This window comes from Camelina sativa, chromosome 1 (assembly GCF_030686135.1).
Source record: "Camelina sativa cultivar CO46 ecotype springtype chromosome 1, ASM3068613v1".
In the NCBI taxonomy this organism is placed as follows: Eukaryota; Viridiplantae; Streptophyta; class Magnoliopsida; order Brassicales; family Brassicaceae; genus Camelina; species Camelina sativa.
In genome coordinates this window covers 12,048,971-12,073,777 of record NC_141880.1, presented here as the reverse complement: position 1 = coordinate 12,073,777, position 24,807 = coordinate 12,048,971, and the positions used below count along the sequence as shown (strand labels likewise).

Below are 24,807 nucleotides of genomic sequence, written 5' to 3'. Positions count from 1 at the left end.
ACGTCATGTAGCTGGACATCTTTTTTCGTAGTTTGTTCCATTACCGAATGAGTTATCCAATCTAACTGTTGGCAATGCAAGTGTGTGCATGGGGATTATATGAATAGCAACATACGTACTTTATATATCATATTCTGGTGTCTTTATAATAATAGAAGTAAGTGAAATTAAAAGCTTGTAACATATTTGGCAAAATAAAATTAAAACTAAAACAGAATATGTAGGATTATTTTTCAAAATTCATGGGACAAAATGAGATACATACAATTAACTACAAAAGTTCGGTCATGTGAAAATAAGAATACAAAAAAGAATAGAGTATGATGTTGTGGTATGGTGGCATCACTTGAATTTTGGTATATGAGTAATCTTAGAGTAATCCCATTGCACATCATGCTGGGATGTCTTTGATTTGTTTAGTAATATAATCAAAAAAAAAAAATTTAATCGTAATTTTTGGGAGACACATGTCTCTACGGCGATCATTTTAGATCCACAGAGACTCGATACGTGTCATTTTTGTATTGGTTAAGTTTTGCTTCTTCTTTTTTAATATTTTCTTCGTTTTCTTCTAACTCTCTTTCGACAAAATCAAAACAATGAAACACAAAATCAAAACGATCAAAGTTTTAATCGGTTTCCAGAAACAATAGCTCTCGTCTCGTCGTCTTCTTCTTCCTGCGACTGTATTCATCTCGATGAATACAGTCGAGAACGAGATCTCGCCTTGTTATATAACCAACATATATAACATTATAAAATATATGTTATACAGTCGAGAACGAAATCTCGCCTAGTTGATGAATACACTTGATGAATACAGTCGAGAATGAGATCTCGCCTAGTTTTATTTTCCTAATATTGCATACATTATATAATCAACATTTATAACATTTAAAAATATACTTTAAACACATTTTTAATAAAAAAATTAGACATCCAAAGATGACCAATGGGAAGATAAAAATTAAAAACATGGGTGTGAAGAGATTAGTATTAGTTTTAATATTATTAAAAGATAGAGACACTCATTTGAGTATGTGCAATGGCCAAGCTCTTAGCGCGACTGAACCTAGAGACATCAGATAAAAATACCTTATTTATGCCTCGAAGTTGAACTGCACATAATCCTTGCTTCTCAAGTTCACCGGACAAACATCTCCTCCTCCTCCGATGACTACACAGTACAGTCCATTCATTAGTTATGTAACTAATAAAAAAGTAGGATTTATTATATACTAGATAAGGACCGTCCGATGTGCGGGTTTAAAGTTTTGCAAATAAAAGAAAATTTAATAAAAATATATTAAAATTTATTGTACATTATTTATAATTATTTTTTTGCTATAATACAATGATTTATATCCGTATACAAATATTTTATGTATATTTACCATTAAAAATGTATTTTTTACACCTAGGTATACTGTATGTTACAAATTTATTATTTACCACCACTTAGAAAACGTTTATATGAACAAATTAAGCCAACTATTATATGTCTCTTTACTTTCAGTTTTGCATAGTTTCTTTAATCACTAAAATTGTTGGCTGAAACAAAATTTTAAATAAAAAATTAATAACATCATAATAGTGTATGACTAACCCTATAAAGAACCTCGGTTCTGCCCATCTCCCTTATGGAGAAAATCCTGCGTCCAACCTCTTCCACGATAGAGAGAACCTTCACTCCGCCTTCCTCCCTTGGGAAAACAACTTTTCGTCCAACCTCCTCCACCTTTCTCCCTTGGGAAGATAACCTTGCGTCAAACCTCTACCACCATATAGAGAACCTCGGCTCTGCCCTCATGTGAGGAGAGAACATGTTCACGTCTTTTGCCTATCTTAAAGTGGCTTGCTCCATTAACCAATGATACTAAGACCATCACCAATGTATATCTCTATTATTTTCTCTAAAATAGAGAAACTCAAAAATAGAGCACTGTTTTACTCCAACGTATTACTCTATTTTCAACTCTAAAATAGAGGTAGTGTAAAAAAATAGAGGTGAGAATAGAGTTGCTCTATATATAGAGCAATCCTATATTTTTCTCTATTTTAGAGTAGGATTGGAGCAAATGTTGTTCTATAATAGAGATTTGATTTTAAAATAGAGTAGGGTTGGAGATGCCCTAAAAACCATTTTCCAACGTCACAAAATCTTTTGATAGTAACTAATGTTTAATATCCCAATGTATTTCATGAAAGTTTATTTGATACACCATCATGTAGCCTCTGTCTCCAAACTCCTATTGATCTATCATCAACGATTTATGTTTTTCCAATCTATCTATGTTTGTTGTGAGCTTGTGTTTGATTAGCCTATTTTATCCAACCATTAGGTTGATCATCTTCTCCTCTTTATCTTCTTTTGAGATTGAACGAATGATAACAATTATGTTTGCACAAAAAATGTCTATGATCAACCAATCAAGATTGAGAAATTAAAGAAAAATTAATTTGACATAATTAATAAATAATAGAAAATTATAAGCACGGTGAATATAAATTCATCATTGAATCTCAAATAATTCAATGATGAAAATATAAATTAAATTAAGCAAATCTGAAACTACTACAATAAAATTTAAAACACAGTATTAGAAAAAGAAGATGCATATATTAATTTTCCATTTTTTTGGGTCAACATATTAATCTTACCTATTCCAAACTGAAAAGGTAGAAAGTAGGAATATAATTTGGTTTAAAAAAAAAAGAAATTTTGTCTTCCAATTAAAAAGGTTTGACCAATAGACAAAGTTGAAAGCAATATTTTTGAATAAATTATTTCGTTAGATGAATAATATGAGACAATAAATGTTTATATAGAAGTGAGTATTTATATTTTTTAGAATTAATAATTTTCTATTGTTATCTTGCATTTGTGTATTCATCTTTTTTTTTATGTTACTAGCCCTGCAAATTAATATAAATAATAATAACACAGTAAAAAATTTGTTAATCCCAAAAACTTTAATTATTATGCATAAGAAACTTTATTAACACTTCAAAGTCAAAAATTGAGTAGTATGCATTATGAAATTGAGAAACGAAACAAAATTCAAAGAAACAACGGTGAAACAACAAACAAATTGCCTTCGAGACTTGTTCAAGAACGATGATGTGTCAAACAAAAGGTTAATAAAAAAAGCAAAGAAGAAAATTTTACTCTGAAAAATAAAACTAGTCAAAATTATTTTGTTTGGTGAAAAATATGTCATCCTCTATTTGCTTATATAAAAAGTTGTATTTACAATCCTTTTCTTTTTAGGATTAACAAAATTTGTTTTAATATAATAAGATTACAATTAGTTTATGCATCGGTTTACCAAGCTTGAAAAATGTGATTTCTGATTGTTAAAATTAACATGTGTCACGATCTCATGACTTACTAACTTTAATATGTGATTTCTGATCGTTAAAACTGACACGTATCACAAATATGATGAGTTACTAACTTGGATATTTAATCATTAAAACTGACACGTGTCACGATCCGGTGAGTTTTTAACTTTGATCTTTGATTATTAAAGCTAACACGTGTCACGATCTGCTGAGTTACTAACTTTGAGAACCAAACTTTATAAGTTTATATAATAAGATATAATAAACAAAAATTAAGAAAGAATGGTTAAAAAATATATAATACAATATTAAGGACAGCCACGGATCTCATCTTGTAAAGAATTTGTTTGATTCTAGTAACCAAACACAGAAGGCTGCAATTTGTATGTCATTTTTCTATTCTTTGTTATTAGTGAGAATTAATATTTGCCTTTTATTTCATTTTCACGTCACTACATTGGATGCCAATTTTATGCGCTAATTTCACTAACTGAAATTGCTATTTCTTAATTAACTAAGCTTCAGTTCCTTTTGAAAAATTAAATACAAATATTATTAATTAATATTCAAAGAAAACAAAAATATTATCAAATAAATACATAGCTATTTATTTTTATTTAGGATTAGATCTTTTCGTAAAAAAAAAAAGTTCTAACGGTCTAGAAAAGTGTTGAAATTTGTTTCTGGAATTTTTTTGTGATTGGATAGTGAAATCGAATTAATTTACATAGGTCGCTGAGTTGTTGAAGGTCGAGAACGAGGATGACGATCCAAGTCAAAGTAAGTTTTCAATTTCTTTGTTTTGGTATTGAAATTTGATTATGAGATTTTTTGTGATTTAATAGTGAAATGGAATTAATTTTACAAAGTTTTTGTTGAAGGTTGAGAACGAGGATGATGATCCAAGTCCAAGTAAGTTTTGGATTTCTTTAATCTTATGATGAAATTTGATTATAGGATTTTTTGTGATTGGATAGTGAAATCGAATTGATTTTTGGGATTTTGTGATTGGATAGTGATTATGTGTGGTTGAATTTGAGAGCAAATCTTTCCAAATCTTCATTTATATGCATACTCTACCATTTTTTCATTTGGATTTTTCACATAATTTTCTTTTTTTTCATTTGCTTTTTTTACAGAATTTTGTTTTTTTTTTAATTTTGTTTTTTTTTTTTTTTGTATCCAACACATCTTAGCTTGTCAGCAATTCATTTTGTTTTTTCATTTATTCAGACGCCAAACACTCTTCAATCTTCTCCGCTTTTGTCCTTAGATGAAGGGAGAGGCTTTCTTCATCTTGCAAAGCTTGATCGTTCATCCGTTCTGTTCTAGGGATCTCGCCCAATTTCTCAACCATCTTTGTAGTGACGATTTTACTCTTCGTGATCTTCATCCTATAATTGTGTGTCTCACAACACACCTACTTCAGATTGGAGGACAGCATCTTGGTTTGAAAAACCTCAATTCCCCCCCCCCCCCCCCCCCCTTGATTCTGCTACTACTCCTATCATCAAGATCTTTGTGTCTTCTTTGCATGAAGGTTTTTGGTGTCTGTCTTTAGAAAGACAAGGGTGGGTTTGATTTACCTTCTTAACTTGCCTCTCTTTTGTATGTCTTTTTTGTTCCCTCTTGTTCTGTAACTCTGACCCTTCTTTGTAAACCTTCTGCAGGAGCTTCTTCTTGCAACGTTTTCTTTCCAAGGAGGAGGATACTTTTGCTGCTTCTGCTCTGAATGAGAAGCTTTTTGGGCATTTCTTTGATCTGTCTACTCATCCATGCTCCAACTATCTTGTGAGAGCCTGTTTTGATTATGCAGACAAAGATTGATGCTGGAGTGTTTCTGCTCAACTCTCTCCATCTTTTAACTCCTTGGTTACAAACTGTTAAATTAGGGTTTGTTATGGGCTTCCAACTCAAAACCAATTGGCAATGAGTGGAGAGGGCCTAACCCTTTATATATTACTTAAGTTCCTTCACATCTATCAGATGTGGGATATTTTCTCCACACACCCCCTCGAGATAATGGATCTTCTAACCGTTAATCTCAACAGAATCCATCACGCCCCCTCGAGATAATGTTCTATATTTTTCAGCTATCTCGATGGAATTTGGCCTTTCTTTGGGCCATCATTAATGGGGTGATCGGGCCTTCTATCTGGGCCGGATTGATTAACGGGCTAGCGTGTGTAGGCTCTGATACCATATTAAATTAGGGTTTTTATAGGCTTCCAACTCAAAACCAATTGACAATAAGTGGAGAGGCCCTAACCGTTTATATATTACTTAAGTCCCTTCACATCTATCAGATGTGTGGGATCTTTTCTCCACACAAACCAAATCGGCAACTATGTGCTCCAACACCTATTGATCAGGTTTGTGAGAGAGCGTTGGGAATTACCTTCTCAGCTTGTGTATGTGATCGAACAAAGGAGAGATTAGCTCAAATACCATCCTCGGGACAAACATCTTGTTATTAAGTGTGATAGCTCTCTTCATCCTCAAAGCTCCATGTTTGATAGATATAGCTAGCCGTATATAGCCTTTCCATCATAGCTCCAAGTCAAGATATAGCTAACCATGTATACATAGATATATAGCCATATTAGTTCTTCCACTCGTATGTGAGATCATTTTTCTTTACTTGTATGTGATAGAATATTCTTTGAAGTTGTTGCAATCTGTAGGGTGTAAACCTCTATTCCTTTTAAACATTCTTGGAAGAAAAATTGGTTTGTTATGTGAACAGTTCTCCTCGTCCAAAATGTGATCTGTGGAGATTATTTCAACAGTTTGTGTTGCTTTTAACTCTTTTCAGTCCTCAAATGCTTATAGGCTCCCAGGCTGGAACCTTTTCTCGGCTTCTACTACTTATACTTGCATTTCTCTATTTTCTGTCATCACCCCTTGTATGATTGTATCTCTTCCTCTCTTCATTCAATCACTATAGCAAAAGGCTGACATTTTTCTCGGTCTCTTTTATTTATATATTAGTAGTTTATGTGTTATGGATGGTCCGGTGAAAACTAATTTTGGTGGCCATGACAACGTTAAGTTTTTTAATCAGAATTGGGGATCTACCTTTGATGATTACTTTTCAATCTGTGCCTTCTCAGTTTCAGGCAAGCAAACTTTCCCAAATTCCTGGTCTCCTTACCTTTGTATTTGGAATTTGACATTATTAGCTTCTCATATTTGGTCATTTTAACCAAGAGTAACGAATAAGTCGCTCCTAACTTGCTGCCAAGCTCCTCTTTTTGGTAATTTCTTTGTTGCATTGTGTCACTAGTTTCTCTGAAAGAGAGGTGTTTATAAAATTACACGGCTTGAAAGTTGTCAATAGAAGTTACTTGATAAACACGTATCCTAGTCATTGTCTCCAAACCTCCAGGATGACCCTACTACAGGCTTAAATAAATTACATGGTTTTAAATGTAACAATCTTGTTGAGTCACCTCTCTATGATCCGGTGTATATACGAAGGTATAAAGCATTTGTGATATGCGGCTGCCATATATAGGTTGTCCAAGGTAATTCATAGGTGTAATAAACCAATTAGAGTATGCAATAGATACAAAGGAAAAAACTGATTAGAGTATGCAATAGATACAAAAAGAAGAAAAAAAAAACATTTTAATCAGAACAAGATTGCTAACATGAATTTTGGATCGTTTGTGGGCGCCCGAGAGTTTTTCATCCCGTAAATTTCATGCCCCTAAAATTATTTTTGGTTTAAATAAAATAACATATTTTGGTAATTTTTATTAGATATTAATTTCCAATTTAAATATTATATGTACATTTTTTTTTGGGGTTAATTGTTCAGTTTTGTTAAACGTACAAAACAACATACTGTATTTGAAATAAATACAAATTAATCAGGGCGAGGAAAATATAAAACAGAATAGAACATCTCAGTGAAAAAAAAACTAATACGATGAGTGGAGAGTATCAATGTAAGAAAACCAAAAGCAAAGATGTGAATTTCCAGCTCCAACTCATTCATAGTGTATACATGTGTTAGGCAAATCGACATTGCGATGTCTTTAAAGAGGTCCGAGTCGTACGTACGTACGTATGGTATTGAGGTTTTAAAATATCTAGTTAAAAATGATATGAGAGCCAAAATAAAAGCTCTTTAATTAGATGAAACGAAATATACGCTAACGCTAGTAGTATTTTATTAGGTTGTATTTGAAAACATGCATGCATGGCAATAATTAAAAAGAAGAATTTGGCACTGGACACTGGATATATATTGAATGACCAACTAGAATTTTATTTTATTATTTATTTTATGGAATTTAATACCTCCACCGTTTCCACTAAAAAGACATAATACGTATCACCGATATGACTAAAGAAAGACAATTTTTAAATTGGAAGAGATGAAAAAGAAGAAAAAAAATAGAACCTAGTTCTTAATCATTAGTGGCTAAAAAGAACAATACATAATTGATGATCAGATAGAATATGAGCAAACAGACAGAATCATAAGTTTTTAATCTCCATTTGATCAAAAAAAAAAAAAAAGTTTTTAATATCCATCACACGCGTGTCTATGCTATTCATATTTCCTATATCAAGAATATGAGCATATCTTTCTTCTCTCTATGCATCAATAATAAATTAATGTTATATATACGGGGTTTATGTATGTGTATAAGTATAAACAGTGCATTGTACAAAATATATTTGATTCATCATGAACAAATGCTATAATACGATCAAAGAGAAAAAAATGTCATAGAATAAGATTCATCATTTGGAAATTTGGAATTAGGGGTTTTGTTCCAGGGTCGTCGAGTAAAGAAATTGATTCACAATAATATATAAATTAGTACTAGTGTATATGTTAAGTACTTTGGTTATAATAGACCGTGTGGCTGGATAATAAAAAATCTAAGAATTTAAAAAGTTATTGCTCTCTCTAGCCACCCTTCTGGTCTTGCCAATTTGAAGAGACTTGTAGACCTTGCCACCCCTCATATCTATGACATTGCTTACGACAAGAATGGGTTAGTTTTCTTCTGACATGTTTTTGGATTTTGATTTGAAACAACCCAACGAGTTGTATGTTCATCCTTTGTGTTGAGGTAAAGCAAGTCATGTATTTGGTTAAAGATGGATTAAAGAATGAAGGGTTTAGGAGGTTTTAAATGAGTTTTTACAGCAGACACGTGCAAATTTTGTAGATGCGGAGCTTTTTTTTTTTTTTTTTTTGTTACGTATTAGGTTCACATTTCTTACAAAGAAGAATGTTTTTGTTTGGATTATTATACAAAACAAACCACAAGGCTCCAAATTATGTTTGAGAGGCAATTTTTGGATTAGCATACGTCAATGGTAATGAAGTAATGGAGTAATGCACTTCACTTACCTTCCATCTCTCTCGTTTCTCACCTTAAACTTCTTCTCTCTCCTTCTCTCTGTGTTTCATCAATTCTAAACTCCTGATCATGATAATAATCATTACCATAATCATTTTCTCTATCTGTGCAATTACATCTATCTCAACCTTGGTAACTTCAGCAATGTCCAGGGAGCTGTCAACGTTGTCCCTGATTCAAGCAAGTACAAGACCCTCATCATTGTCAAGGTATTCTATACAAATCTATGTTCTTCTTGTTATGTCTCTTGTAGTAGTGTAGGTTTCATGCAAAAAGTATACTTATAAGCTCATTGGAAATTTGAGATCATTAGCTTCAAAGTATGATTCTTTGTTTTTGTATTCTTATTTTGGGTATACTTATTAGCTCATTGGAAATTTTGATTTAGTTGTCTCATCTTATTACATAGAGCAAAAAATTAGTCCTTTTTTTTTGCATATTTTAAATATGTTTTAAGCAAATGTTAAGCAATTGTTGTGCAAATTTTAGCTATTTAACACTTATACCATATATGATATGTCTACATATATCTATATTTATGCATTCATTTATATGTCATATGTACACAAATATACAATACATTAGATAATGCAACATAACTTAGTCATGAATCATAAGAATATGTGTGGCTAATAGGAAATGAAAGAATTTGTTGATTGAAATGCAACAAATAGTTGAATGGTTTGAAGCTTTTCAGAGTTGTTTAAATGTTTTTGAAATCGAAATATATATAGTTACACTTGATTACTAAAATATACTGTACTATTTTTTACTAATTACTAAATGTTAATCATTAGATCTTGTTTCCATGACTCTTCATTATAAAAAACATTAATGAAATTTACTTACTTCTTTGGAAAGTCCTTTCACCAATTCACATCTCCATCATAGACAAAAATGTACTTCACACTCAAACAAAATTAACATAAACATATCTGTGATTCAACAAATATGATGTCAATTTAGTTTCATGTATATAGATATATTTTGGTTTGGTACATCCTTTGAAATATAACTAATTCTCGGAGGTTCGAAAAATTGTGTCAAATAGTTTTATAAAATTTTTGGTTGGAGTATGTAGATCACAAAAACCCAATTTGCGTAGAAAAACTTCAAACTCTCGACCACCAAGAGCTTTAGTAAGAATATCCGCTAACTGTAATTTTGTCGGTACATGCAGAGGAGCTACAACACCACGAACAATCTCATCTCTTATAAAATGACAATCCTTCTGAACATGCTTCGTCCGTTCATGGAAAACCGGGTTGCGACTCAAATGTATAGCAGAATCATTGTCACAATGAAGAGGAATGGGATACAAACAATCAACACCAAGAGACTTAAGTAACTCACGCAATCAAAGAACCTCACTCACCGTATCCGCTATTGCTCGATATTCGGCCTCAGCAAAAGATCGAGAGACAGTGTCCTGTTTGCGTGTTTTCCAAGAAATAGGAGATCTGCCAACCTGTATAAACCAAGCCGTAAGGGAACGACTAGTACGGGGACATGTAGCATAGTCCTCACATCACACCAAGAGATTAAACACAAATCTGAATCCGCACGCAAGAAAATTCCCTGACCCGGACGAACCTTAAGATAACAAACTGTTCGTATCGCAGCATCCCAATGCTCCGTACGCGGTTCATTCATAAACTGTGAAAGAATGTGGATCGCATAAGACAGTTCCGGACGCGTAACACCAAGATAAATCAACCGACCAACCAAACGACGATAGCGAGATGGATTTGGTAGAAGTTGACCAACCGCGTGTTGCAAATTATGATTCTGTTCAAGCGGATGAGAGACAGGTTTAGCACCAAGTAAACCCATTTCCGAAATAATGTCAAGTGTATATTTCCGCTGACACAAGTACATGCCAGATGAGTTTCGAGCAACCTCAATCCCCAAAAAATATTTTGATATCCCAAGATCCTTCATTCGAAAACAGGAACTCATGTAAGCTTTAAATTCTTGGATTAGAGCCACAGAACTACCGGAGACAATCAAATTGTCAACATACACAAGAACAAGAAGACGAAGAAGACCAATATCATCAACCACAGTAAACAAAGAGTAATCCTCCATAGACTGTGTGAAACCATAGTCAAGAAGAGCATAAGAGAGTTTCACAAAACAACATCGCGGAGCCTGTTTAAGACCATATAGAGACTTGTAAGCGACACACTCGAGACTTGTCACTCGTACAAAAACCCGGAGGTAAACGAATAAACACTTCTTCGGTCAAATCCCCATGCAGGAATGCTTTATGGACGTCCATCTGATGGACTTCCCAATTACGAGAAACCGAGACGTCGAGAAATGATCTCACCGTGACCATCTTACAGACCGGAGCGAAGATTTCGTCATAATTGAGACCCTCAGTTTGGTGATTACCTAGAACCACCAAACGAGCTTTGTAACGCTTAAGAGACCCATCAGAACGATATTTCAATGTAAACACCCACTTACAACCAAGAGCCTTCTTACCCTCAGGCAATGTCTCCACAGTCCAAGTACCACTTTCTTCAGGTGCATCAATCTCGCCGCTAACCGCCTCATGCCAATGTTCATTCTTAAAAGCTTCAGCATACGTTTTAGGAATAACACCATCAGTAATGGCAGCGAGGAAGGCGCGGTGAGGAGCAGAAAACCGAGAGCAATCAACATAATTTTCTATCGGATACCACGTAGAGTCCACAAAATCACTATCAGAACCGACATGAGTAGTGTTAGTAACATAGTCATGAAGCCTAGTGCTGCGTACCTTGGCTTGACAACCTTTTCCCATTTGTATTTCTGGTACATCAAGAGGTTGTTCCTCTGTTTCCGAAACAGAGTCGAGAGAGTGTATACTAGACGTGTCATCATCATCTGGTAGCGTAGGAAGGATGACTGGTGAAACAGAATCAGCAGATGCAGGAGTAGGAGTGACGGTCGTGGGAGCAGGCAAAGACGTATCAGCAACCGGATATAGGAGTATCTGTTCAGGAGGAGACGATGGAGGTAGAACAGCCGGAGATGGAGAGACCGGAGCAAGTTCATAACAACCATCCTCAATATTTGCCGGGAGTAACAATAGTGGCGAGATCGATGATGAACCATCAAGCTTTGTCGTAGAAAACGGAAACTCGTGCTCGAGGAACACATCAGCACAAGATATCGAGATGACCCCAGTGTCCAAATTGTAGACCTTCCATCCTTTCTTCCCGAACGGATAGCCAATAAAAACTGAGCGATTACTCCGCATTGCAAACTTATCACCGCCATGTTTTTATTATGCACATAGCAAAGACAACCGAAAATCCATAAGTGAGTCAACGGAGGAGAACGATTATACAAAATTTCAAACGGACTTTTCCCTTTAAGAACAGGCGTGGGAGTACAATTTATCAAATAACCCGCTGTCAAGAGACAAAGACTCCAAAATTCAACCGGAAGATGGGCTTGAAAACGAAGAGCCCGAGCAACGTTCAAAATATGTTGATGTTTACGTTCAACACCGTCGTTCTGTTAAGGAGTACCAACACATTATGTGTCATGAATAATTCCGTTATCCCGGAAATAATTTGTAAGACATAGAAATTCAGAACCGTTGTCACTCCTAATGGTCTTAACCTTGCATTCAAATTGTTGTTCGACAAGAAAGATAAAATTCCGAAGAGTAGTGGGTGCTTCCATTTTCTTTGGCAACAAATAAATTCATAAAGCGCGAGAGTAATCATCAAGTATCGTTAGAAAATATCGAGAACCACAAATGGAGGTAGTCCGATATGAACCCCATAATTCACAGTGAACTAACTCAAAACTCTCTGAACTTTTATTAATACTCAACAGAAAAAGATAACGGGATTGTTTTGCACGAATACAAACATCCGAAGACTTAAAATCAAAACCACTACTAATACTAGAATCCGACAATTTCAACAACTCCATAGCTTTAGAGGCAGGATGACCTAATCGCCGATGCCACACATCACAAGACTGCTTCTCCACAGACTGTGCCATATGTGTGACCTCCAAACCTCTAAAGAAATAAAGTCTATGTTGCTCCTCACCTGCTCCAATCATCTTCAGTGTGATGCGGTCTTGGATAACACAAATCTTATGAGACAGCTGAAAAAGACAACCACTTTCTTTGTTTAATTGTGATACGGAAATAAGGTGACATTGCAACTCATCAACGAAAAATATGTTATTCAACCGCAGTTGAGAACCTAAACGAACACTGCCAGTCTGTGTAATCACGGTAAGTCAACCATCCGGCAGTTTAATAAACATGGGAGCCATATCCCATACATCCAACAGAAAATCAACATTACCGGTCATGTGATTAGAAGCACCCGTATCAATAATCCAAGATTCAATAAAGAACTTACCCGATAGATGCTTATGAGAATCACCTTTCCGTTCGTTAAGAACAGCCCTTAGTATTTTCCAATCTTGGTCACTCAATCCACTAAAACCGATCCGGTCTTGCATCAGTGAGAAAAGTGTGGGCCGCAACAGCAGGTTTGGATGTAGTGATATGATTTACCCGAGCCGGTTCAAGTCGTTTTACCCAAGGGGATGGGGAAACCGAGGGAGAAAACTGTGTGGAAGCAAAAGAATTTCGACGATCAACACTCCAAGAATTCTGTTGTGATGTAGGCTTGGAACGGGGACGGTCTCCCCACCACCAGGGATAACCTATTTTCCAAAAACAATTTTCAGCAAGGTGACCATTCCTCCCACAGCTCGTACACACCGCATTTGGATCCTTGTGTTCGACATGTTGTCGTGGGCGAGAAGTCGTGTGAACAGCAAATATAACCCCATCATGCCGCTCTTCCATCATACGACCAACCTTCTTAAGACTCCTCGTCCTGAGCCACAACCTGGTAAGCTTCATCGAGAGAGGGAAGAGGATCTCTGGAAAGAAGAGACCATAAATCGTTTCATCAAGCCCCATCAAAAACTGATGTAATTTATCTTCTTCTCGTTCTTTAGCAATCTTCTCAATGGTCTTTGCTCGCTGGAAATCTGCCAAACTCGTCAAGAGTTTAGTTAGTTTCCCATAATATGCTTCAACAGCTAGACCCCGCTGATGACAATTCGCAAGTTCTGTTTTGATCCATTGAACACGTTGTCCATTCTTGACTGAAAAACGCTTTTGTATGTGCGTCCACAAGTCATGAGCTATTTCATGGTGCGAAAGGGAGCTACCCAGATTCGGAGCCACCGTCAGCCGAATCCAAGAGACAACCATCGCGTTATTTGCCCACCAATCTTCAAGATCTTCAGAGTCGTCAGCTGGTTTGAGAATAGATCCATCCACAAACCCAAATTTCTTCCTTGCGCGTAAAGCAAGTCGTAGATTCATCGCCCACTCATCATTGTTAGGACCACGAATTTGTGGTTGGGAGATGACAGAACCGTGATTATCACCGGAAGACAGATCATAAAGATCAATCCGTCGCCGAGTTGCTGCAGTGCGTATCCGTGTCTCTTTCACAATAGAGGAATCATCCGTCACACCGGTGCCAGAGAGTATACCCGACATCAAAATAGTATATCAATGAGAATAAATTAAAAAATACTAAGGTAAAAAAAGAGATCAAAGAAACAGAGTAAGCAACAGAGAATCGTATAGCCTAAAAATTTAGGTTTTGCTCAGATACCATGTCAAAAACCTTGTATCGTATCAAAAGGTTTTCTTATTCATCAAGTGGAACGGCCACTGCCTTTTTATACAGTATACAACCTTGACCTAAGTATTTAAAAGGTAATTACCAAAGTAAGACATAAGTATAGACTAATTACATAAAGAGGACATATCCCACATAATACTCTATTTGGAACAAAATACTACTATTAAAATAACAGAGCTATAAACTGAAGAATGTCATATATGTCTAGTCTCGTATTTTCTATTTGTAGAAAGTCATAATCATATTCATGAAGATGAAAGGTATGGCTTGTATTTTGTTCTAATTATTTCTCTTAAACATATATATGACGTAAGTCTATAACACAATTTAAAATTCACCTCAATGTTATTAACATTAAAAAGGGTAGTTTTATTTATCTTATACAGTGAATCTTGCGTGATTCAAAAAAATTCTTGCACTTAGGTTCACGAGTCGAAACATATTGAAGAAAAGTGGCAAAATCGGTGTCCATATACTGGACAAGACGGATAACAATTCACCACCATCAACTGACTTCCCTCTTCCAACTCCTCCATCGATTTCAAGACTCTCTATGATGGCTTTCACCTTTATCTCGAACATCTCTTTCGTGTCTTTAGCGTAGGTAGCCGCCAAACTCGTGTTTTTCATTGTTCTTATACATATAAAGTTTAGTTGCATACATGTTGGTAGATTTATACGATGTTAGAATATATAGGAATGATTTGTTATATATTTATATATTACGCGTGATATGTAAAGTAGTCCCGTGACTGCTAGTTTTGGTGGTGCGATGTAGCACTTGAGGATAAATAAGTCGTTTTGTGTGACCTTTTCTTTGTTATTTAGTAGTATGATAATAATCCCACTCATCTCTATAGATTCACAAGCCGCCACTTACATACATATCTTTTATGGGAACCGCCATAGCCTTTTAGATTATATCGCGTATTCACTTTGTGACCAAAATAGAAGTTTGGTAAAAGATTCTACCTGTGTGTCTAAAGAGTTATACACGTACATATACCTTTGAACTACCTGTTTTCGAGTTTAATTAATACTTAAAACACATGTGTTAAAATTGTCTTTGTTAAGTTTCTTGTTGGAATTTCACTATTTAAAATATCTATATTTTAGGAAACGAAAAAAATGTGAATGTGTTCACCAAAAAAAAAAAAAAAATGTGAATGTGAGAAATCTGACCTGAAGTCGGGGGGGGGGGGGGGGGGGGGGGAGAAGAAGGCCACTAAGGAAGATAATCAGGAAGAGGATGTGCGTAGAGTTTCAAGAAGTCTCTCCAACAAAAGACATTGTCTTTGATCTGGTTGGAACTCGTGCCGTATCGTACTGGAGCCGACATCTCTGACGACATGTATTTTGATCTCTCTTCGTACTGGGGCCTTGTTAAGGTGGGGCCCCATTCAAAAAGGAACAGCATGCTTTACTTTACATCTCTGACGACATCTATCTCGCTATTGTAAATTTTTGGTTTAATTTTGCATACTTACACACATTATATTTATAAGAAAATTTCAGTAAAAGTTAACAAAGAACAAAGAATTAGTAGAATATTTTAAGCAAGACTCTATGCTTTCACCTTCTTATCAGCAAACACGATTCCGGATGTACACTATAGCTTAGTCGAACCTTCTATATGAGATTTTGGTCCTATATCGAACCGGTTATATTGCATGAATGCATGGATTTATTTTGAACTGGGCCATAAGTAAGTTTAAGGCCCAATAATATTTTCGGAAGAACAAAGAGAAACGTATCTTTCGGGTAAAAAATGAATCAGTTTAAAGACGGTTCAACACTCAACATTGGGCCCGACGAGGGTATTGTAGGATCCGCGTATTTTCTTAATTTTGTTTTTTATTTTCACCCTGCTAAGATTATTTTGTTTAGTCTTAATTTACAGTGGCAATTTCGGTAATATGCCATTAAGAGATGGTTATTTTTCTACCAACAATATAGAAATTAATTTCGTAATTGGTAAATATGAAACCTACGTCAAAAATTATTACTTTTCAGATGGTCCAAAGGCCTCACACTAACCTTTCATGGTTTTGTTTTCACTGGTCAGCAGCAGCTGTCGACTGTATGTTATTTCCTCATACATGCAAATTTTGTAATTCAGCAGATGTGTCTTATGGGTGGTTGCCCAAAAACAAGAAAAGATGTGTCTTATGGGGTAGTATAATGATATTTACTCTCTAATATAGAAAAACACATACTGTGAGCAAATAAAAAATGTGAATATTATATAGGGACGGCATAATACAATGTAATCAATTCGTATATATCCTTTGTTTGGTCAGTTTTTCTTTTGATGTTCCTATTTACCACCTTTTTAGCAATCTTTTCTATATTTCTAATACATTTACTCTTGTCAAACATATGTTCCTTTTCTTTTTACCAAGTTTTCGTTTCATCTTTTGGGATTTTCGTTAGCCTAAATTAAATGAGTAGAATATTATTAAGGTTGACTTTTTATTGTGCTGGTGAAAAAGTCAATCTTTACACATACTGTATATTGCTTTTATACAGTAATTAAGAAATCTCTAAGTACCCTATGAACTTTAATTTCATAAACAAATATGTATGGAGAATTTAAGTTTTTGTGAGATTTTCCCAAACGAAGTTTATTTTAAAGCAAAATACTTGAAAATAAAATGTGTGCCTTTATTTAGTTGGTTTATTACATAACAATATATAAAAAACAGAAGATGAGTGTAAAAGCATCACGAGTTCTGTAAAGACAGCAACCCTCAAAGACCTGTAAGAATTCTTAATTGCACAAACTACAAAACCATTTAATATTCTGTTATACTAAACCAAAATGGCAATATTTCATAAGAGGTTAAAGAAAAATAAAAATCAGGGAATCTTTTCTTTGGGTAAGGGACGATCATTGACAGTTTCCCTCGATGTAAAAGTCCAAATGATGATTACATTATATAGATGTGATGAAAATGTATCTTTTTAAACTTCATTACAAAAACAAAAAAAAAATGTTACTGACTACTACATCCTTTTTTTATTTTATTTTTCTTGTTAACCACAACGGTTCTAAACCGAATCCAAATCATTGACGTCCGGTTTAGCAATGCTCTCCGCAGCATTATGATTAAATGACTTTAAAATTTTCCCGCGTATTCCTATTCTTGTAGTAAAAGCTTTAATATTTGAGGTTGATTTGGTTCGGTTTATATTTAAACAAGGCTCGGTTTGGTTTATAAACAATTTTTTTTTTATTCTTTTTTTTCTTGCAAACAAACCATTTTGGTTTGGTTTTCTATAATTTTTTTGTTTATGATTCTTATTTTCAGTCTATCTGTACACTACACTTAAACTTTCACAATCTTTTATTATTTTTGGAAGATGATCATAAAATATTATTATATATACACACTATTTTTTTTAAATGATCCTTAGCTTGTAAAATACAACATTAATCATGGATGAATTATGTCACTGTATATGATATCAATTAAACCAAAAATCCAAAATTTTGAAGAAACCCCAACTTGTATTTGTAAACTTTCATACACAAATATCATTTTTGTATTGTGTGTTAATAATTTAGGTCTTCAATGAACTTTTCTCAAAACAACAATCAGATTTTTTTTTATGTGTTTGAGAACAATTACACATTAACCTTAGCTTCTAAAATACAACATTAATCATGGAAGAATTATTTCTCTGTACATGATATCAATTACTCTCAACTGTGCAGAATCAAAATGTATGCTAGTATTTAGTTTACAGAAACGAAAATAGACACTAAAATTAGATAACTAGCGTTAAAAGCATCATGTGCAAAAAAGCTATGACACCAACTCATAAGGACGTTTATGAGTCTCAAATTTCTTAAATGCCTAAACTACAAAACCATATACATAAATTGCTGAATATAGAAACATTGCATACGAAGTTGAAGAGGTGAAAAATTAAAAATTAAAACAAATTAAGAAAATTCAGGGAATTTTTAGTTGTGATGACAGTAAGAAATATCAAATGAAAATTGGGATACTAATTGACCAACATCATCATCATCATCTTCCCCAAGTTTTCTAAAAGAGAAAGAAAAAGCTTTGTCCTCTTAACAATTTTCTCCTCATTTCATCTTCCCCAAGTTTTAAAAAAGCTTTTGAACTCTTCAAAATTTTCTCTACATTTCATCTTCTTGATATACTATTTCTATCATGCTTTTCCTCATTTTCTTTCTATCCATTATCTCTCCAATTCAGATGGATTCTCCTAAATGTGCTAAGTTCTCAAAGTTTCCAACCAAAGGATACACTATGGTGTTCAAGGTATCTCTTCAAGGTTGTGGAAGGTTCACAAAGATCCATGATGCCATTGATGCAAGCATTGGCTCAAGTGTAACCAAGACCCTCATACTCATTGATTTTGGCATCTATAGGTTAGTCTTTCACTCTCATCTTCTTCTTTTTGTTTATAATATTTAGATGTTGTGTCTAATTATATTTTTATTTTTGCTAGGGAGAGAGTTTTTGTTCCTAAGAACAAGAACAACCTTGTGATGCAAGGTATGGGGTTCTTAAGGACATCTATTGAATGGAACAACACAGCCTCTTCATCCCATGGAACATTTGAAAGCTTCTCCGTGGCTCTCTATGGAGATCAATTCACGGCCAAAAACATAAGTTTCAAGGTAAGAGTAATTATCTGATTTTCTTATATTATTTTGAAGTATAATTTACTTACTTCTATGGAATTTTTCGTTGAGTTGTCTCATTTTAATAACATAGAAATGTTTTTGCTTGGAACTTAAGATACTGAGGAAAATAATTAAAGTGGTCTTTGTTCTGTTTTATGGTTTTAAAGAGATGTATCATCCTTCGTAGATAGTTTAAATTTGATAGAGTATCTAATTAAAAACTTCCTCTGTTTTATGGTTTGTAATGATTGTCTCTCTTTCTTACACAAAATTTTGAGATATTGTTTCCTCTGTTTTATAGTTTCTAATGAATTATTTACTTCGTTGGTGGATAGTTAGATTTAATGATGTGTATAGCCAAATTTTCTCTCTAATGATTTTTTTTTTTCCTGTTTTATGGCTTCTAATAAACTTCTCTACCCTTAACGTTTTGTCATTTGCATGGTATAAGAACACGTCTCCCGCACCCAACCCCGGAGCAGTCGATGCACAAGCGGTGGCTCTAAGAATTGTAGGTGACAAAGTTGCCTTCTATGGATGTGGCTTCTATGGGAACCAAGACACACTATTAGACCAAGAAGGACGGCATTACTTCAAAGAGTGTTTCATCGAAGGATCTATAGACTTCATATTCGGTAATGGGAGATCGCTTTACGAGGTAAGAAAAAAGATACAACAATATCATTATTAACGTTTTTCACATAGAATTTTGACATGTAATTAACCATCCGAAACCATATACTTTCCTCCTTTTCAGGATTGCATAATTCATTCCGTAGCAAAGGAGAATACAATCGGGTGTATTACGGCAAACGGAAAGGACACGTTAAGAGGTCGAACCGGATTTGTTTTTGTGAATTGCCAAATTAAAGGAAGCGGGAAAGTTTGGCTTGGGCGTGCGTGGAGACCATATGCGAGAGTTGTCTTCTCCAAGACATACATGTCAAAAGTCGTTTCTCTTGATGGGTGGAACGACATGGGAGATCACAAGACACAAAAGACGGTGTATTATGGAGAACATCGGTGCTACGGACCTGGAGCCAATCATAGTGAACGAGTTCCCTATGCGAAGCAACTCACGGATGTGGAAGCGGCTCCTTTCACCAACATCTCCTTTATCGATGGTGAGAAATGGCTTTAGAGCATACCAAAATCAAGAAGATTATTTACAAGCTTTACTTATGCTTGTTTATGCAAGTAATCTATGTAAGATTAACTGCTTTTTATCTTAAGACTCATGTGAAAAAATCCTCTGTTGGTTGCCTTTTTGTTTTCTCCATTAAGATTGAATGAACCAAACCCGAAGCATCATCACAGATTTAGGCCAAAACATTATAAACCAGGAGTAATAATCTCTCGGTGTGGATGATAACTAGATGCAAAGCACTTTGGACTCAACCAGCATAAAGAACAAAGATAAGCCCAAAAAATAAAAACCAAAAGCATCATAACAGATGTAGGCTAAGTTATTATAACCAGGAGTAGTCTCCAACTGTGCCCTGAAGCTTTGCATGCACATGTAAGTAACACTATCATCTGTGTTATTCAAAAAGTCCTGCAACTAGGTATATAAATGATCATGGATTGTGATGGTGTCATTTGCATAATACAGGAAAAAGCGGTGGACTTGCCTTTTCTTTTGTGTAACTTGCGTTGGGTACTCAGTGCTTTAGGCTAAGTTATTATAACCAGGAGCATCATCACCAAAGGGGAAACGGAACTCTGAGCAAAAGAATTGAATCCAATCTATTCAACATTCTTTGACACATTTACCATAAACATATCCTCTAGAAGAAATTTTGTATCCAGCGTAAACGTTAATTCCATTCAGAAGACAATGTTCACAATCTATGACACTAGATCAAAACCACAGCTCCAAGAACTGTCGCAAACACAGCATAGCTAGTGAGTGAAACAGGGCCAAATCTTGATTTTGAACCTTCTCATACCGCGGCAACTTTAGAGAATTCTCTGGTGTTGACACTGCAGCCACGACAGAGGCTACTCTTGGTACAACCACACTAGAGGCTACTACAACAGTTTCATACACTGAAAGGGTCGCTCCTACTGACTTAGAAACTGAAACTAAAAACATTACAGCAGTTCCTCCCTTGATGATGGCATAGATGACCCTAGTGTATGCAGGTTGGTCAAAGAAGGATTGGTTGGGAAAGGCCTTGTAAATAACCAGTTTGCAACACTGAAAATGCCGGGACTGAATGTAGACGATGAGTCCATCATGTTGGATATGACGACTCCTTCAGCCCAGAAACTCCTTTGTAAAAGACCGATAACAGGAAGATGCTAGCTGGAGGCCAAGGGAACCGTGATGGCCGAGGCTTCTCATGGTTTGGTTTCTTTCTCCACAAGCAAAAGCTTCAACCTGTTTTCTCATGTTATATCATTCTAGAATTGTATACTAATCTCTACCAAACTCTAAACTATCTCCAAGAACTTCCTAGAAATGTATTTGGGATATTCTGACCCAACTGAAAACACTCATTAGGATCAGGGACAAAGACTCTACGTTTACCTCATTTACGCATTGTGGCCTTATCCGTTGCAAACATTCTATAACAATCACTTTCTCCATTTTCTTACACCGATCGAGTATACAGTAGATAGAAACAGTCGGCTCTTGCAATTCAGGTAACGCCGTTTTTTCTTTTATCCGTTATTAATACAATTCTCAAACTTAAAAGGAATACTAAACCACAAGAGACTTAGCACGCCAACATGAAAACTTGGTCTTCATCAAACCAAAATAATTTTTTTGTGACATCGAACTTATCAAATCAATAAATTCAATTTCAAAGTAGTATTATAATATCTGACTCTAAAGTTAAAACAAAAGTAAAGACATAAATAAGTAATAAGTATATTATTATTCGAAGATCCCATACGGTCGGTTCAACTCAAAACTCAAAAAGGTTTTACACCAAAAAAAAAAAAAAGGAGTTTCTGATTAAAGACGACTTGACATGACATATATATATATATATAGGGCATCATCATCATATAAACATCTATAGAGAACTAGAAGGCTGTGGAGACGGCGCTACTCCTTTCCGCAGCCATAGAGAGGGCGGTGCTCCTTCACAGCGATGTGCACTTGGTGAGACATCAAATATCATATAACACTATTTTCATATACCTCCGAGGAGCTTCGATACAACAGAAATACTCTATTGTCCATGACTTTCCCATACACCTCTTATAACACTATTCCCTTCGGATGATCAATATCTTCACCTGCAAATATCATACATGTCAAACAATATTTTTATATTGTGTTAGCTCATAATTCATAAAACAAATTGATCATTCACATTTATGACCAATTTTCATAACTATATGTGCAAAATAGGTAGGGATATTTGTTTACAATTTGTCATTGCACTTTTTAAGAACCAATATAAATGATTAATATGGAAAATTATTTTCGACTCTGATGGTTTAAATTAAATATTTTAAGAGATCATACTTTCATCCAAAAGGTTTATTTATTTATTGAAAGACTTGATTAAAAAAGAGATGACATGGGTGATGGAGATGGCGCTTCCCCTTTTCGCAGGTGTGAAGACGGCGCTGCTCCTTTTCGCGGCGGTGGAGGCTGAGGTACACCTTCTCGAAGAGGCGGGCACCTCTTGGTGCATTCTTTCGTAAGGTAGCCAGCGAAGCAAATCCAAGGAGCTTCGACACAGCACAAATCCTCCAATCTATATGGCCTTCCAACAAATCGCGTAAAACATCTTTCTATTCCCTTTGGATGCTCATAATCATAATCTTCTTGACCTGCATATATTATGCACCAAACAATACTTTCATTATTAGCTCATATACAAAAAAAAAAAAAAAATATTACTAACCATGTCTCCATGTAACAAACTTAATTCGTATGGACTAATTGTACTGTGTAATACGTACATTTAAAAGGCTTTAACAAAATGTAAATATATATACATTGAAAATAACACACACATGCTAATAAAACCTTGCATATACAGTAAAACCTCTATAAATTAATACTCTATAAATTAATAAACACTATAAATTAATAAATTTTGTTAGTCCCAAGTCGGGCCAGTGTAAAAAATAACAAAATTTGATAAGATAATAAGATAATAATTTTTCTGAAATCCCCATGTAAAATATGGTCCCAATAATATCATAAATTAATAATCATGTAAATTTACATATATATAATGTATGTAAAGAAAAAAAATATAATGTATGTTTCTCCTAAAGCTCATATCTACAAAACAACTATTATGTTGTATTTTCAAAATATAATGATATAAAATCTTTTGTAACATGTCATAAATATAGCTATATTTTTTTAAAGTTTTCAATTTTTAGATATCCATCATTTACATTTCGATAGTTTGATTGACTATTAAAATACAACAATCTATATTATTATTCATAAATTTAATTTTATGTATGTCATGTGTATAGGTGAATTTGTCTATTGTATTTGTAATTTATTGTTAATAATGTTTTCTAAATATTAAAAATTCAATTTCAATACCATAAAATTTTGAATATCCGAAATTTTTGTTAAAATTGTCTCAATTCATAATTTTTAAAATTTAAACTATTAAAAATATATCTATAAATTAATAATTATTAATTTATAGATAAATTAATATCACTATAAATTAATAAAATATTTTGGTCCCAACATTATTAATTTATAGAGGTTTTACTGTATATGGTTAGTTTTGATTTGTAGGAGAAAAAAAATTAAAACAAATTCTTACATTGGTGAAGACCAAAAAGAGAAACAATTATGAGGCCGATTACCAAACTCTTACAAGCCATTATATCCTCCTCTCTTTCCAACTCTTTCAATTTTCTTAGGACTAATGCAGAACTTAGATTTGTGTGTTTGCCCCGGACTCAAAGCCATTAAGAATCTATGTAGGAGAGAATGCATCACATAAATGTTAGTATGACATTTTTATTGTTTCCAAAGAAAACAAAAAAAAGAGTTAATTTTATGGAAGACTCAATACTATGTATTAATTAATTCATATTTGTTTCTTTTATTTCGTTGGTTTTATATTTGTTTCCTTCTTTTGGCAATTGGTTCTACATTCTCACTAATTTCTGTTTTTCCTTTCCTTTTTTTTTGGTCAACATATTTTTATTCTTTCCTTGTAGACAAGATTTTTTTTTGATTTTTCATTACTTATTTTGAGATTTTGTGAGCCTAAAATAAAATAAATAAAAACTAAAAAGTTACATCTGATTGTGAAGGTACAGTGCAAATTGACGTTCTTCTTCTTTTTGGCTTGTAATATTATAAGGGAACTAGGATCGGATCCGCGCTACAACGCGGGAAAATATTTACGGATAGATATAACTTGTAACGGATTGAAATATGTTACATTTTTATTTTACTATAGTAAGATCGATCATGATGAATCATATACATTATTTGTGTAATGAATTTGGATAAAATAGTATTAGAAAGGAAAAAAAAGGTGACTACATTAAATGGTAATATAATGAGTTTACATGATAAATAAATAAAACTGAAATTTTTTTACAGCATAAGAAATATTTACGGATATTATGATCCATAGCTATTGGATACACTATTCATTTTTATTTTATTATAATTTGATTGATCGCACATAGTCTCATATTTTTGTAATTAGTTTGGATAAGATAAAATATAGAAAAAAACAATAGACTAAATGGTACTATAATG

The 24,807-nt window shown here is 34.0% G+C and overlaps 3 protein-coding genes across 3 annotated transcripts; 1 reads left to right on the top strand and 2 right to left on the bottom strand.

The window, feature by feature from the left end:
• Positions 1-12,434: 12,434 nt before the first annotated feature.
• Positions 12,435-14,274, bottom strand: LOC147949814 (uncharacterized). Its single transcript, XM_087510643.1, has 2 exons — positions 13,270-14,274; positions 12,435-12,848 (listed from the first exon to the last, which is right to left on the bottom strand). The coding sequence occupies exons 1-2, from the start codon at positions 14,272-14,274 to the stop codon at positions 12,435-12,437; spliced, it is 1,419 nt and encodes a 472-aa protein (XP_087366769.1).
• Positions 14,275-18,654: 4,380 nt separating this feature from the next.
• LOC104707458 (putative pectinesterase 14) lies at positions 18,655-20,229 on the top strand. Its single transcript, XM_010423817.1, has 4 exons — positions 18,655-18,830; positions 18,911-19,082; positions 19,540-19,746; positions 19,846-20,229. The coding sequence occupies exons 1-4, from the start codon at positions 18,655-18,657 to the stop codon at positions 20,227-20,229; spliced, it is 939 nt and encodes a 312-aa protein (XP_010422119.1).
• Positions 20,230-22,572: 2,343 nt separating this feature from the next.
• Positions 22,573-23,970, bottom strand: LOC104707450 (uncharacterized). Its single transcript, XM_010423806.2, has 2 exons — positions 23,852-23,970; positions 22,573-22,883 (listed from the first exon to the last, which is right to left on the bottom strand). The coding sequence occupies exons 1-2, from the start codon at positions 23,910-23,912 to the stop codon at positions 22,612-22,614; spliced, it is 333 nt and encodes a 110-aa protein (XP_010422108.2). The 5' UTR covers positions 23,913-23,970; the 3' UTR covers positions 22,573-22,611.
• Positions 23,971-24,807: the final 837 nt, after the last annotated feature.